The sequence below is a fragment of the Ascidia mentula genome, chromosome 4 (assembly GCF_947561715.1).
Source record: "Ascidia mentula chromosome 4, kaAscMent1.1, whole genome shotgun sequence".
Lineage (NCBI taxonomy): Eukaryota > Metazoa > Chordata > Ascidiacea > Phlebobranchia > Ascidiidae > Ascidia > Ascidia mentula.
Window position 1 is genome coordinate 6,336,274 of NC_138569.1, and position 15,160 is coordinate 6,351,433.

General features: G+C 37.5%; 1 protein-coding gene across 1 annotated transcript in view; it reads left to right on the forward strand.

Annotated features, from left to right (window-relative positions):
• The window catches only part of LOC145897906 (uncharacterized), a 42,732-nt gene that overhangs the window by 25,000 nt on the left and 2,572 nt on the right, over positions 1-15,160 (forward strand). The window contains exons 59-90 of the mRNA XM_082986361.1: positions 248-341; positions 396-544; positions 768-974; positions 1,266-1,344; positions 1,403-1,503; positions 1,567-1,755; positions 2,021-2,215; positions 2,652-2,879; positions 2,996-3,181; positions 3,456-3,543; positions 3,609-3,733; positions 4,231-4,431; positions 4,908-5,010; positions 5,385-5,473; positions 5,525-5,608; positions 5,848-5,991; positions 6,569-6,760; positions 7,110-7,191; positions 7,524-7,627; positions 8,301-8,489; positions 8,743-8,928; positions 9,062-9,253; positions 9,672-9,908; positions 10,994-11,134; positions 11,522-11,709; positions 11,992-12,222; positions 12,592-12,795; positions 13,265-13,371; positions 13,653-13,823; positions 13,946-14,073; positions 14,138-14,248; positions 14,493-14,881. Coding sequence (XP_082842487.1) covers positions 248-341; positions 396-544; positions 768-974; positions 1,266-1,344; positions 1,403-1,503; positions 1,567-1,755; positions 2,021-2,215; positions 2,652-2,879; positions 2,996-3,181; positions 3,456-3,543; positions 3,609-3,733; positions 4,231-4,431; positions 4,908-5,010; positions 5,385-5,473; positions 5,525-5,608; positions 5,848-5,991; positions 6,569-6,760; positions 7,110-7,191; positions 7,524-7,627; positions 8,301-8,489; positions 8,743-8,928; positions 9,062-9,253; positions 9,672-9,908; positions 10,994-11,134; positions 11,522-11,709; positions 11,992-12,222; positions 12,592-12,795; positions 13,265-13,371; positions 13,653-13,823; positions 13,946-14,073; positions 14,138-14,248; positions 14,493-14,881 — 5,114 coding nt within the window. The remainder of the gene's footprint in view (positions 1-247; positions 342-395; positions 545-767; positions 975-1,265; positions 1,345-1,402; positions 1,504-1,566; positions 1,756-2,020; positions 2,216-2,651; positions 2,880-2,995; positions 3,182-3,455; positions 3,544-3,608; positions 3,734-4,230; positions 4,432-4,907; positions 5,011-5,384; positions 5,474-5,524; positions 5,609-5,847; positions 5,992-6,568; positions 6,761-7,109; positions 7,192-7,523; positions 7,628-8,300; positions 8,490-8,742; positions 8,929-9,061; positions 9,254-9,671; positions 9,909-10,993; positions 11,135-11,521; positions 11,710-11,991; positions 12,223-12,591; positions 12,796-13,264; positions 13,372-13,652; positions 13,824-13,945; positions 14,074-14,137; positions 14,249-14,492; positions 14,882-15,160) is intronic.

The window sequence follows — 15,160 nt, forward strand, 5'->3', positions numbered from 1 at the left end:
TATGCTTTGGACCCTGTCGCTGTTTGGTACTCAGCATTGGGTACCCAACAGATCGATGTTGACCGGACAGGTACCACAAAGTGGAATCTAGTGTAAAAGCTAGCACAGTGCCACTGCAACAGCTGCACTGATGAGACCTCACAGGTCGAAACAGTGCATGTACACACTCTGTCTGCAGCTTGCCAATATTAAAATGTCTTGTTTTGCTAAAATGCATTCACCCAAACACGGTGAAATGTTTTTGCAGCTCTCAAGTGCGCAGACCCCGGGGCAGTGGAAAACGCCGAGAGGTATATTGTCACAGAAAAACCACTGAGTGAAATCTCCTTCCAAGATCCATCGTAGGTTAAGAACGCTTCTGTCAATAAGTGAATTACACAACCTGCATTCTTTAGAACTGGGTCAATGCTGTACAACTTTGGTGTAAAGATGAAGTATGTGTGCCATGAGGACTTGGAATTTGAGGGCCAAACTTCTTCTGTTGTGTTGACTTGTTCAGGTGACGAAAGGTGGTCAACTGACCCTAATGACTTGGAATGCAAAGGTCGGTTATATGTGGTAAATGGATATTTCTGGCGTGAACATTTCTTGCAAAAGCTTTTGTAGATGTTTCTGTTTTGTGTGCAAAAACTCTACAAGACATGGTAACACATTGTTAGGGAACCACTGGTTTAAATATTTGTGTATAAAAAGGTTTTCAGCAACCATATCCTCATCCTTGCACTTTTGTAAAAATATACAATTGAATGGAAGATATTTGGTCACAGATATAGTGTGCACATCACCAACTCCAATACTCTATGGATATGTTTCAAAAAATTCAGTTACATCGTCTGAAAAATATGTTGTAAAGTCTCAGGTGACATATCAGTGTGATGAAGGGTTTTGGTTTAACAGCACAGCCTTTAGCAAGGAAATAACTTGCCAAGCAAATGGACAATGGTCTGTGGATTTGGATAACTTGGGCTGCATTCGTAAGCTTGGTTTATTGAAAAAGTTTGTGATAAAATGTATCAGCCACAGGACTTGTTTTGTGCTTGATGATTGTATTATAAAAATTAATTGATCAAAAAGTTTTTTTTGTCAATGTAAGAAAACTGTCATTTTGTAGCCTCATTAAAATTAGGATCTGTTCAAATAAGAAAGTGTACAAAATAAAAGATTTGTAAAGTTAAGACTGAAAGTGTTGTGTGGTATATTCACCATGTGATACATGTATCATATTTATGTTTTAAAGCCTACATTGAAAATGTTGCCTATTTCAGGTGTTGTATGTGATGATCCACCAGATGTTCCGAATGGATATTATGTTTCTAGTGGTCTTACATTTACACATACTGCTAGGTTTGCTTATATCTTTAAAAAAATGTAAAAAAAAACAAGAAAAACTTTCTGTAAAAAGGTTCTTTTGTGATGATGGATACACAGCTGGTTCTGAGTCGATATTGACTTGTTCAGCAACTGGGAAATGGTCACCCACTGGCGAAGATCTGGTTTGCGAAGGTTGTCTTAAACGAATTGTTTAACGACTTTGGATTTTCTACAATTTATGCTTTGTTTCGTCAGCTGCTAATTGTGGTGGTTTCCCTTACATACCCAATGCCGTAGCCTCAAGTTTAAACACATCAACTGTGTTTGGATCCAATATAACCTACAAGTGCTTGCCTCATTATTATTTCTCTGCCGGTGTGGATTCAGCTGTGTTGTTTTGTGGACAAGACGGAAAATGGATGAATTCAAACATAAAATGCACAAGTAATTTTCAGTATCACTGCAAATTATTTTGTATTAATTTCAATGTGCTTGAAAACAATTTGTATGCTTTGGTGAAAATCTGTTGTTTTGTTAAATTTATAGTAACATAAATCCAGATATGTTGTAATGATTGCTTAATTGCATCTAATGCATGTACTTGGCCCACGCCTCTGTAATATATTATCTTTGACATGCATGTAATTTGTACCATTACAAAAGCCTATCATTGCACGAATACTCAATATTGCATGATCATTTTGTGTAGATGTTGCAGACTTTGAATGCGACTTTCCACCCCAAGACGATCAAACCTACTACACGAGAAGCACTTCCCGCAAGGTTAACATGCACTGCATTCCTGGCTATGGCATGACCATTCCTGGGAAAGAATCTGTTGAGACTACAAACCTTACATGTAATGGCTCTGGAATATGGACGCCAGTTGATGTGAAATGTGAAGGTACAAAATATTTTGAAACAGCTTGGAAGTTAACGCTCTGGTGCATTGAATGGTGGTTTTTGTCAAATGTTGCTTTGAAAACCCCCAAAACGTTGTTAAACTCAAATGAAGTATTTAAATTGACTTTTCCTTCTGTAAATTAGTGCAGATACTCACATTGAAAAGGCACACATAATAAAGTTTAAGTTACACCATCCTAGGACAAAAACTCACCTGCTTAAACTTTACTGTTTGGATGTTTTTTTTTCACAGATTTTAAACAATTTACATTTAAGATTTAAGATTTTAAACATTTTACATTAAACAATTAATTCCTTTGTTAAGTCATGTTCATATTATCTAGACTTGTATTGAATTCAATGAACTTTTGCTTGGCTAAATAAAAAGAAAAATGTAAATGTTTAAAAACATATTAAAGCTACTTTGCTCCGCACAGAAATGAAATGTGATTTTCCATCAATCACTGGACCTCATCGGGTGGTGGGTCAAACTGATCGCTCAAAAAAGTTTCCATTTTCAACTTTTCTTGATGTGAGATGTTCAAGTGGTTACGTCTTGTCTCCTCCAGATACCGCTGCACCCAATATATGGTCTGTCACTGAAAAATTGGTTTGTGGCCAATTGGGACAATGGTTGCCAAGCTTAGAAACACTTCACTGTAAAGGTATTGGTGTTAACATTTTTGTTCACATACAATTTGGTACATTAAAAATAAAAACATGTAACTCCATACATTTCCTTTGTAGTAAAATTTTTTGCATATTTTTGCCAACTGTTTAGAGACAGACTGTGGTACACCTCCTGATATACACAATGCTGAAACTTCATACAGTGATACCAAGTTGTGGTCTGAAGCCCAGTATAAATGCAAACCTAACATGAGTTTTGGAAACAAGACGATTCTAACTGTCACATGTACGGAGGATGGACGGTGGCGTCCCAATCTAGCAACGTTGTCGTGTTCCTGTTAGTCAATTTGAAATTTTGACTTGTTACATGCACAGTGTACTTTTATATTGTAATGAACTGTTAGTGTTTATCTTTTGCTAAAATGCTTTTATTTTTTTATTGATTTGGCTTTTTTGGTCAAAGACTTGAAAAAAACACGTAGAACTACTGTTTTTAAATTTTCACTAAATAATATACAAAGTTGTTTTAGTTGCCCTTTACATTAACAAAACAAAACAACAATTCTTCCAAATTTACAGTTTCAAATTGCTGAAAACTGTTTTCACTGTAGATAGAAAATGCACTCCACCTCCACCACCTGCTTTTTCTACACTATCAGTTGTTTCCTACAACCACATAAAAGATGCATATAAAACTCTGTGAGTAAAAACTACTGTGAAATTCAAAACAGCAAAAACTTTTTGCAACTATCTGTGTTTTTCAGCCCACAAATCATGCGAATTTCCTGCATAAGTGGATACAACATTGCCCCGTTCCAATTCTCGTCTGAACACAAGTGCAATGAAACTGGCCAGTGGAATCCTGATCCTACTGGCGTATCTTGCACACGTGGGTGTTCTGCTATTTTATTTTTTTAAATTTGAGCATAAGTTGTCAACACAGAATGTTTATAAATGCACTGCCTGTTTAAGGCTTGAAAAAACACAATGTGCTTCATGTCTGTTAATAGTAATGGCCTTCAAAACACACTCAGTGTGAAAGTATTTTCAGACCAGTGGTGTCAGATCGGTGGGTGCTGACCAAAATCATGCCATGTTTTGAGTACACATTTAAAGTAACTACATGCTATTGTAATTAGAAATTAAATTTGTTTTGCATTTTTTTCTGAAATAATAATTGTATCACTATTGCCAATGTACTATGGTCTATGTAAAATGTATGCAGGTATATAAGGCCCACAGCACTAAATGATTTCGGACAAAAAACAAACTTGCATATGTTGTACTTGTATATAAAAAATGTATGTAGTAAGTGTTTAAATGCCATTTGCTAAAAACTTAAATTTCGTTAATTGTCTGTTTCTCCATGTTGCCACTTTCTTTCAGGTGTTCATTGTCTGAAACCCAATGTCACATTTCTTCTTGATGTATTTGATTATGAGGCAAAAGAATACAGACACGGCCATAAGCTGACATACAACTGCCCAGAAAAACAGTGGTTTTCACCTCACAACGTCACCAAACAGGTGGTTGAATGTTGGTGGGATGGAACATGGAAACCAAATCTAGCTAACGTCAGATGTGTTGGTATGTAATGAACTTTACAATATAGTTGTTGTTTTTTTTTGTATTAGTGAAACTTCTAGTTTTTAAAGCCAGATCTAAAAAGTGGGACATTTTTCGTACTGTAACTGATTTTGCTTTGAAAGGTGCATTTTGGGATATATTCAATGACAACAATTTATTTCAATGAAAATATGCTATCAAAAAGTTAAACTTAAGCCACAACTTGAAACAATTTTAGTGTCACCAACATCATGAAATTGATTGTATATGCTACACCAATATTGATATTACTTTTAAATTATTGCAAATTTTAGTTTTGGGAAACCCTGCCAATGTTCAGAAACTTTGACTATAGCCTAGTTTATTTTAGACAACAGTAACACATTGCAAAAATCACATTAGAAAACCTAACTAAGTTGTTAACCTTGTGATGAATATCTAATAAATTATCACTATTAATATATTGCAACACTTAATAACAATGTTGATATGATTAGACATTTTGTGTGATAACCCACCAGCCATGCATAATGCTGTACTGGAAGGAAGTGGAGTTATAGTTGGTTCACAGTGGTTTTATACTTGCATGCCAGGGTACAGGTATGGCAACTATGTAATCTTTGTTTTTGTTATAGTGCATGGTAAAATGCTTGTTTTGGAGGCAATTTGGTTAATTTGTTGCTTTGTTGTAAGTTTTGCAAAACAATCACCACCTACTTTCTTTTTCTAGTATTTGTGTCATATCTTTTAGTATTTCCATTATTACCTACTGGGTTTATAATTTGTATATACAATGAAGCCAATCATAATGCAGCAAAATTATAGCAATTGATCTCAACCGAAAGTTAACCACAAAATGTAATATCAAAATGTTATGGCTACATCCGTGATTTAACTCACTAAAATTTGAAAACTGCACACAATATACATTACTTCATGCTAGTGTTCTTCATGTCCACATACATTTAATATAGGATATCTGTTGGTGTGACATCACAAAAAATCAAATGTCTTTCCAACGGCCAGTGGCTTCCAAGACCTATCTACCAGTTCACTTGTAAAGGTGAGTTCATCATCATCTTATCTTTAAAATTAACGAGATTTGTTATCACAGTTATATCATGCCCAACTCCACCCATCGTGCCCAATATGATCAATGGTACACTTGTGGGAATTAAGACCGGTCATGTTTCCACTGGTATGTTTCACGAGCATTTTCTAACAAAAAATAATTTTTGACAACAAATCACACACAACATTGGACACAGTTTGTTAAACATAAAATTTAGGTAGACTATGATGAAAATCATTTGAAGCTGCAAAATTATGGTAATTCAATAAACAATTAGGCTTGCTGTGCACAAAATTATGCATGGTGCTCGTTGATAACATGGAAGTTTAGGGTCTTTCTAAAACAAGTTTTCTGAACATGTGCAGTGTTTTACGGAGGCGTGACCTTCACTTACTCCTGCCTTGCTGGCTTTTGGATCAGTGATGGAGCTGAAAAAGTAACTTCCAAAAACATAACTTGCGACACTGGGACGTGGAAACCTGACCCTTTCAAAACTGTGCACTGCGTCAGTAAGTCACAAGAAGGCTGGCTATTCATTTTTACACCAAGAAATTTTTTTTGTGTAATATTTTACCTTGGCACTCATCCTTTACTTCAAGTGAGATAAAATGGTATTTTGTTGAAAATTATGTTGTAGTCCCCAGGTAAAAGGCTTATGGAACCTAAGCTGTGAAGTGTAAGTTTTCCTTTTACATAAAACCACTAAATCGTGGTCCATGCAGATGCCCTGGTTGGACAACTTGATTGCACCTAGATTTTCTTTAACTCCTCCTAAAGTATTGAAATCTGCGTAATCCGAAATTTTCTGTCAGACGGTTGACCGTGAAGTGTATGAAATGTAGTATTCCTATTTGACAGTAACTATGAAACATTCCCCACGTATTGCTCTCTAGATGTTCCATCCAAGAACAACTGTATTTACATTGATTCTTGAGTTCCGTTAGGTTTGCAGGCTTCGTAATGATCTTGATACGAAACCTGTGATCGCCAAGTAAGGACCTTCGCACAGGGGCCAATCATGCCATTGCATGAAACATTACTGCGTTTTCAAGTTTCGAAAATTATTTGTATGGTGTCGTCTTCCAGCTGTCGTGTGCGACAAAGTAGCGCGAGTCACTGGAGCCAGAAGCGATGGCGTTTGGAACGTGTACAGAAGCAGGGTGAATTATACATGCGCCCACGGCCAACATTTCTCTGCACAAAAACGTCGCCGGGTAGAAGTCACGTGCGAAAAGGACGGAAAGTGGAGGCCAGAACCCAGCTCGTTGTCGTGTACCGGTAGATACCCTGGATTAGTGCGTGGTTGTCAACCCAGTGCACACGTTGTTTGAAAATGGCATAGTTAATCCAACCACAAGAACGCAACAAATCATACAACTCAGTTTTGTTGTGAAACTTTATGTTTAAACAGCAATTTTAAACGATTCTATCGTCAAAACCTTTAATGAATTTTACATTTGTTTAAGAGTTGCAAGAAACGTTGGTTACAGACCCGAGATATTAAATTTCACCTTTGGCTACGTTTCTCGCTTAGGATTCAAATAGCGTTAAAAAAGTGACAGCGCTTGTTACAATAACCGACAACCGACCTCATGTTTACGACACAATTAACCTTCTCTGTGTTCAGACGTAAAATGCACTGACGTGGATTTACCGAAAGCCCACAAACTTATCGATTCATTTGTAATGGGAGGAAAAGGAGTTTTTAGGTAAAGCTTTCTTTTAAATATAGTTGTATATGCGCATTGCTTAGTTGTTATTTCCGGTTAGTTTTATTTTCGAACTATACACACGACTTTAGAAACGTTTACTGTGTAATTTAACTCTGATATCATTACACAAACTTCTGCAGTGGTTTGTTTGCAGTCGACAAATCTTGCCAGGGTATTACCAGTTCTAGCTTTTCAGTGCCTGCATTTTCAGACTATAAAATGTAAAAAATGAGTTTTTTGCCAGACGAGATTTTTCATGTAATTTTTAATCGTCAGTAACGAACTGTAAAATGTATAACGATGACTACCTGCGATTTTGTGTACTACAGCTGCCCGCCCACCATGTGGTTCGAAACCAACCTGACGAGAATCGCTGCGAGATGTAGCGAAGATGGGAGGTGGGTACCAAGAGTGGAGGGGAGGAAATGTCAAGGTGTGTGAAACTTTTCTTACTTTTTTTCTGAAAGTCACGCACCCATAGTATTCTTTTGTAGTGTTAGTAGTAGGGCTTCCATTTTTCTGTTGAGAAGTTTTTTTCGTTATGTTTTTTGTTCCTTTTCCGTTTTCTACAGTCCGTTTATCCGTTTAATATTTGCTCATTAATTGGTATCGTAAATATCACAAAAAACCAAAGTTATCTGACCTTCCCCCATCTTGAAACTTTCGTAGTATTGGCATCGATTCATCTTGTTCCCGTATGTTGGAAATACGTTGGTCCACCGTAAATATTTTTCAGTTTGAATTTAAATTTGGTTGCCACAAAATTGCCCCTGATATTTCCACGTCTTTTAGAATTTGGAGTCGTGGTTACGGTTTGCGAACACGGGAAACATACTTTTACGAATTTAAAGTAAATAGCGGCATATCCTGCGAGTTAAAGAGCTGTGTACCGTCGCGGGTTATGTTAAACTATACATAGGATGTATTTCTCTCGCGACTCGCTCGGTCTCTCTCGTCAGGAGTTTTGTAAAGAACAACCACGCTATAATTTGGTGACCCCGACGTGCCTCATCATCGACAACCATCGCACTAATTGCAAAAGTTGTTTGCCTACGACATTTGATTCGTCCTTAATTTAGCAAACATATATCTATTATACCTTACAGTCGTGGATTGTGGAAAACCGAATTTGGAACACGTCCTCCTGCAACATGACAACTTCGAATACAAAACTCAAGTGGAGTTGGCTTGTGTGGCCGGTTACACTCTGACCCCGACAACTTCAACCCCACCCACCACTATGTGTGATATGAGTGGAGTGTGGTATCCCAGCCCGTCGTTCTTTACATGCAAACGTAAGAGAACGCTTTTGGATCAACATATATATGACCAATAGTATGTTTTGAAACTCGATTTTTGCGTATAGTCATACTTGCAATGTGTGTTAATTTTAGCTGACACGTGGGATGGTATGCGGTGCAATTTGTGCGTTTAAATTTTTTTTTGAAAAAAACTAATTCAGTTTGTGTAACTTCACAAGTATAAACTCTACGGAACTCTATTGTGACTGTATAACCGACATTCGTTTCAAACGTATTTTTCTGGCAGCTGTTCAATGTCCACTACCGCGTTACGTTCCCAACGCTGTCATCCATGGGAGTGGACTCTATAACACCACTTTCAAAATAAAGTGCGAACCCGGATATTTCATTCGACGAGGAACCAGTGAAGTTGAGATCGAATGCCTGCACGACACGACTTGGGGAGAGAACGTGAATGCAGTGCAGTGCTATCGTAAGAGCCCGCAACTTTGTGGGTTGTTTTCAGATTATCTTTGCGCGGCCCTTTGACCCAACAAACTTTTTCTTTTGATGAAATTAAACTGTAACCGTAACTTTTGGTATTAACCGGGTTCAACTTTTTGCAGCTTTCCAGTGTTCGTCTCCACGACAAATGCTTCACGCCAATCTGGTGATGTCTCGTGATGTTCCCGCGTACAATTCCCGCATCGATTACAGATGCGCGCGCGGGTATTGGATCGCGGTTAAGAATTATTCCCGACGTGTTGTGTGCAACGACAAAGGAATGTGGGAGCCGCCGGTCAATTTCCAGTGCGAAGGTGTCTATCCGTTTTGTTTCGGTCTAACTGTAGTCGCCGACGTATTTTTGTGTCTTCTAATGCTTTTTAAATATTCAGTGCTTGAAAGTTAGACGTGTTACAGTGTAGTGTTTTTTTTTTTATGTTCATGTTACAAAGATCTCGTAGCAGTGATCAAGTTACGCGAATTTTGCCGTTATTTTATACTAGCTACGTAGTGTTAGGGCACAACAAACATCGGACAAATCGAAGTATGTTTTTTTTCACTTTTGTTTGTACTGTATACGGATCAGACAGCTAGCTCTTCAAAAGCGACTGTTGCAGAATAACTTGATAGAGGATAAAGAATCAAAAAAGAGTCCCCGTTAATTTATGTGCGTTTGGTTTGTTGGTATTCAAAAGCACGTGTATTAAAAAACTTCGTCGATTGTGTTCACAGCCATCAAGTGTAAATACCCGTTCAAAAAACAACATTCCTCCATTGATTTGAATGGAACACCCAACATCAGTTTGTACGACGTCGACCAAACGTTGAAATTTCAATGTGACGATTACCACTGGTTGACCGTCCAATACGACTTGATGGAATGGGCGTTCACTGACCAAGCGAGGATACAATTGGTGTGCGCTATTACCGGCTCCTGGCGCCCACATTTGGATTCATTCGAATGCAGATGTAAGTTCTTCGGGCTGTTAAAAGTTGTATTTTTTATAAATGGTTGGTAAAAGCAACTATTCTAATGTGTTCCTATTGCTACCGGGCATGCTGCAATTTACATTGCCAGAAGATCAGTTCTATTGTAAATTTAAACGATTTTCAGTCGATAGTTTTTTTTCAATTTTGGTCAGAAAAGCGGGGTTTAGCTGTCTATAGGACCTATATGAGTAGGAAATTGGAGAAATCCTGTTTTCAAGGCCATCAGCTGTAATGCATCTAGCGTGTGGAGTGTGGAAAACCGATGCATCTTTTTTTACCAAAATACTGAGTAACCAGGGGAGCAAATGGCCCTAGGGGGGTGGCTAAACCATTTTTTCGGAGACTAATTTTGATCAATATTTGTAGATATGAGATGGATCTTTCATAAAATCACGAATGATTGGACACTCAAACGATTCATTTTTCCACAAATACAGCCTGATTTTTTTGCTCCATTTTCAACATAATTTTCAGCAGCACCCACCAGCAAGTAACTACCTAATTGAAATAGCCCAAAACCCTACTAAAACTGCCCCAAACACCCTAAAATTCGCCATGACAACAGCACGCACCTGTGCGCTCATTCAACCATAATTTAAATTAAATGCATCACTGCTTTGCTTGGTGATGCATGAATTTCCATTGTGACAGGTCTACACGGTGGGCATTTCCCAGCACCAAAACTTATTTTCATAGAAATACCAATATGCGTCCTATGAAGATTTTTTAAAATATGCTGTATTTCATGTGGTTGGCAAAATTCCAATCGTTTCAAATTATGTTGTGAAATGCTTGGTGTGCTACAAACAATTCAATTGTAAGATGGGAGAGTTTTCAGTCATGGCCGGATTTTGCATTGATTTTTTATATCGTAGTTGTGTTATTATGACCTTTCAACGTAAAAACGTACGCCATCTAAACTTTCACCAAATAATCCACACTATCGTAGATTCTTTTGTTTGTCTGACGTTTATGGATCCAACCGATTTTGCTGCATTTTCATCGTGCATACTTAGAATTGTATGAAAAGTTCTAGTGTTTTTAATTTTATTTTTTTGTAACAGCGATTGAGGAAGGTGCTCTGCCCGTCGGTTACGTGAGGGGTTTGGATGCGGAGGAAGTTAAAGCCGCCTCGTGGTTGCAAAACGAACCAATGCTGAAAGCAAACTTCAGTTCGCACCCCTATCTTACTGCGACGCCTCTGGGTATACAATAGAACAGCATACAAATTACATTGGTGGTAGTGTATGACACTACTAAAGTGTTAAGAGGCATAGAAGATGAAATTCGTTGTTTTTTTTCGATTTAAAAACCCTGAGAAAGTCACACGTTGACAAACATACATTTTTTTGAATATACGTTTGAATCTTAATTTTTGAAACATAACGTTGATCTATTTAGACTTTAAACAAAATAAACAACCAAACATTTAATATTTATATCCCCATGTTTTAACACGATTTCATTAAAACCGTTCGGAGAGTTTATTACAAATTTTCTGCGCCATCAGCTGCTAAAAGACATTCAACTTAACTTGTTGCATATTTCACTGCGATGTGCTTAAGTAGCCACATAACGTACGTGTTCATAAGGCGATGCACGATGGATAAACGGAAAATCTCTGCGTACCGCCATTATCCGAGGGGGTTCCCCAGCTCAACCCGGCCACCCAGTTGTTAACGTGTGGGATGGAAACGAAGAGACGAGTTGGAAACCAAACGTCACGGGAAAGCGGATTTACACTTTCACTCTGTACCTGGCTGATCATTACCAAGTGAACGTGAGTGGGGCACGAAGGCATTTGTTCATTTCTTGAAAATTTGTGTGTCAATCTGAAACTTTTCAATTTTTTTGGTATCGATACACTTAAAAATGAAAACTATGAAGTAGAAATCCAACGATTTGTGTTCTTACGTATTTTGTATTTTCGTCTAAACAAAAACAAAAATGCGGAACAAGAAAATCTCTAAGTTATAATTAAAGTTCGACAGGTCTTCCTTAATTGCGCCTTTTGTTCGATTCCAAGGATTACCTTATATCACATTAAAAACCCACAAAACAGGCCTTGGAAATCCACTCTGGAACTGGAAAGCAAGACCAGGTCGTAGACATGAAAGCGGAATTTTCACCGGAAGGAAAAAACTTCAGAAATTCAATGAGATTCTCGTTTAAAAATGTTCCTGGAAGATCTGCGATCGAATCTACGTCGGTTGACGAGATAAAGTCGATTCCTGTGGCTCGAGGACAAAAATGGATCGCTGAAATTCCGTCCTTTTTCGCCAAATTTGTTCATGTAAGTCGTCGCGCACGCTTTTTTGTTTATGTACCGGTATTTAAAGACTTTCAACGCTTTTAAGATCGATGACAATAAGGTTTGATAGGCATGCATGATCAAACAAAAGTGTATATTATCAAATTTCTTTTTTAACTTCTGTAATGAATATATTCTGTAGAATGACATTTGTACCCACCGTGTTATTTCAACTTATGTTAAACTTCGTAGGGTCAGTAATAGTCCCTAAACATTTTTCATTCTTCCCGGCGTTTCGCCTCAAGTTCAGCAAGATTTCGTTAATATTTTACCAAGAAAACTGCAATTCCACCAAAGTCTGAAACCAATCATTTCACCTTTTCATGAAATATCAACTGTGCTTTTTATCAGATAACTATTCTTTCGACCGGACACCTCGACCGCCCCCCAGTGGTTTACGATTTTCAGCTTCTGGTGATTCCGGTTCGTTGGGAAATAATTTACTCCCCCGATCATCAAACTCTTCCCATCATCGCAGGTTGCATTGCTTTCCTCACCTTAATATGGGGTTTCTACGCTTTCGCCAAAGACAGATTGGACAAGCAGACAATCATGGTAAAATGTTTCCAAGCTTTAATATTTTTCGGGCGTCTTAGTTGTGTGGATTTTTTTTCATGAAAATTCACGAAATCAAAACCTGATCAGCAACACTTTTTTGGCGTGACACAAGTGAAACTCCAAATATTGCTTTGGCGTCTCAACGCTTCTATTTTTGTTATTGTAGTAATATTTGAAATTCATTTTTTCATACCACAATGCGAAAATCATATTTACTTCTGTTCTTCGTTGGTCGGCTACTAATTATCGGGTAAATCTGTCTGCCTGAAAGGTTAACAGTCACTACCGGTTTCATAAAGTATGCGTTTCCACTAATTAGTACCAACCAAAAAAACTCTTATTATATTATCACTAGCAAAAAACACATAATGTTGACACTTTGTTGTACTGTAAAGTTGCCAAGGATCGTACTGAGAAGAAGCAATTTAGTTGTTACTGTATTTATTATGTAGTAACATTGTTATAGTTTGGATTGGACAAAGCATTTCGGGACAAGATTTCGTCCGGCGATGATTGCTACATGATAAAGTTAAAAGGGAGACAGCTTTCCAATATCAGTTACATTGTGTGCAGGTTTGGAACATTTTTGCTTTCAAATAGAGCGAATTATCCAAATTTAGATGTAGCTAGTGTGAAGATAGTAGGATATTTTGTCAAATATATTTGTAAACGAAAACCTGTAATCTTTAACATTGGGAAAAATTTTGTCATTTATGTTAATTTTTACAATCAGTAGCAGAGATCATGTTTCCTGCAAAGAACAGTGATTTATTAAATAGTAAAATATCGCGATTATACGGATGTTATCAAGACAATCAACACTTTTGTTGTCAAAAAAATCAATTTCTTTTCAGGCTTGTCGGTGATGAAGACAAATCACCAGTGAACATTTTGGCTCTCAATCAGAAAAGTCTCCTCATTAAGTCGGATAATCTCGTTCTAATCACTCCTCCCTTGGTTGGAAGAATGAACAGAGTCTACATCGGTTGGGTGGGAAACGAAGAAACCGAAATGACAGAGCCCGTGTGAGTATTTAAAACGTAACAAATTCGTATTTCAGCAACAGAATCAGATTTGAAAGTATATAAAGTTCACATTATTCTAAAATCAGATTGTCTCATTGATATCGAATGCTTAAATTATCCAGGGACCTTTTGGTAAAAATCGGACAGTTGAGTCCAACAGATCGTTTATCAGGAAGACTCGATTGGAGTTTAAAAGAGAAAATTGTAATTGAAAGACACAGGATTAACACATGTTCGATCGGTTTCGACGGTGCGTAAAAAACACAAACAAGGCTAAACTTTCATCGCGTAACATTTTACTTTGTCTTTCCTAGAGCCAGCGAAAAGCCGAACGTCAATTTTCCACATCGTATTACGTAACGCGGTGTCAAAGTTCTTTTGGAGGGTTTTTACCAATCACATTGTTTGCGTCACGTTCTACAATGGTAAGTTTCTTTATTGTTGCCCAAACAGTGGCATTTTTTGTTTGATGGCTTAGATCTAATATAATTTTAATATGCTGCACATAAGAATAGTTTACTTTATAATCATTTTTCCACCTTACAAATAGTTATTAAGTGATGTTGTATTTAATACAAGTGAAAAGCCTCTTGGGCAGTTTGGGCTATGTTACAAGAAGTACTTTCGAGTTACTTACAACCTTCATCCCATTAACAATATGTGTTACAGACTTCGTTTCCAGTTTTTTGCGTCTCGAGCAAGTTGCAATCGCGACGTTCGGCTGCTGCACCGCTGCGTTCATCGCCGCCATTTTATCAAGCCTCGAAACCGTTTTCACCTCATTGACAATATACGGCGTGGCATGCTTGTCATCAATCATCACACTACCTATCTTATTCATGGTCTACCACGTCCTCTTGCGCCATCCAATCAAAATTAACGCACCAGACGAGCTGACCGAAAGATTTAATTTGATCAAAACAACAAAATCGGGGGATTTGGGTCAAGGTGACGATCTGGGTGTAGCCCTTCGTGTTGGAGCGGACAAACCTGTTGTCGAACGCGCTGGAATTCAAGGCACAGGGGATAGTGACGTTGCGTTGCTGCCGTCTAAAGAGGTGGGGGCAACATTTTTGTCGGGAAGATTGTTGTTAAACTACATTAACCACAAGCGAACTTGGCGTCGCAGATTTTTTCAAATATTAAACTAAAACTTTCCTTTTATACTTTTGCAGTTTCTGAGGTTGTTTTTTTTGGAAAACAATTATGTTTCGAAATCCCTTTAAAAAAAATTTTTTCTGGTGTCGGGTGATTTATATGTGACTCTTACATTGATATTTAAAGTCTTCCAAACAATACCGGTGTGTGCCTTACTTTGAGTACAGGCCTGTCTTTCG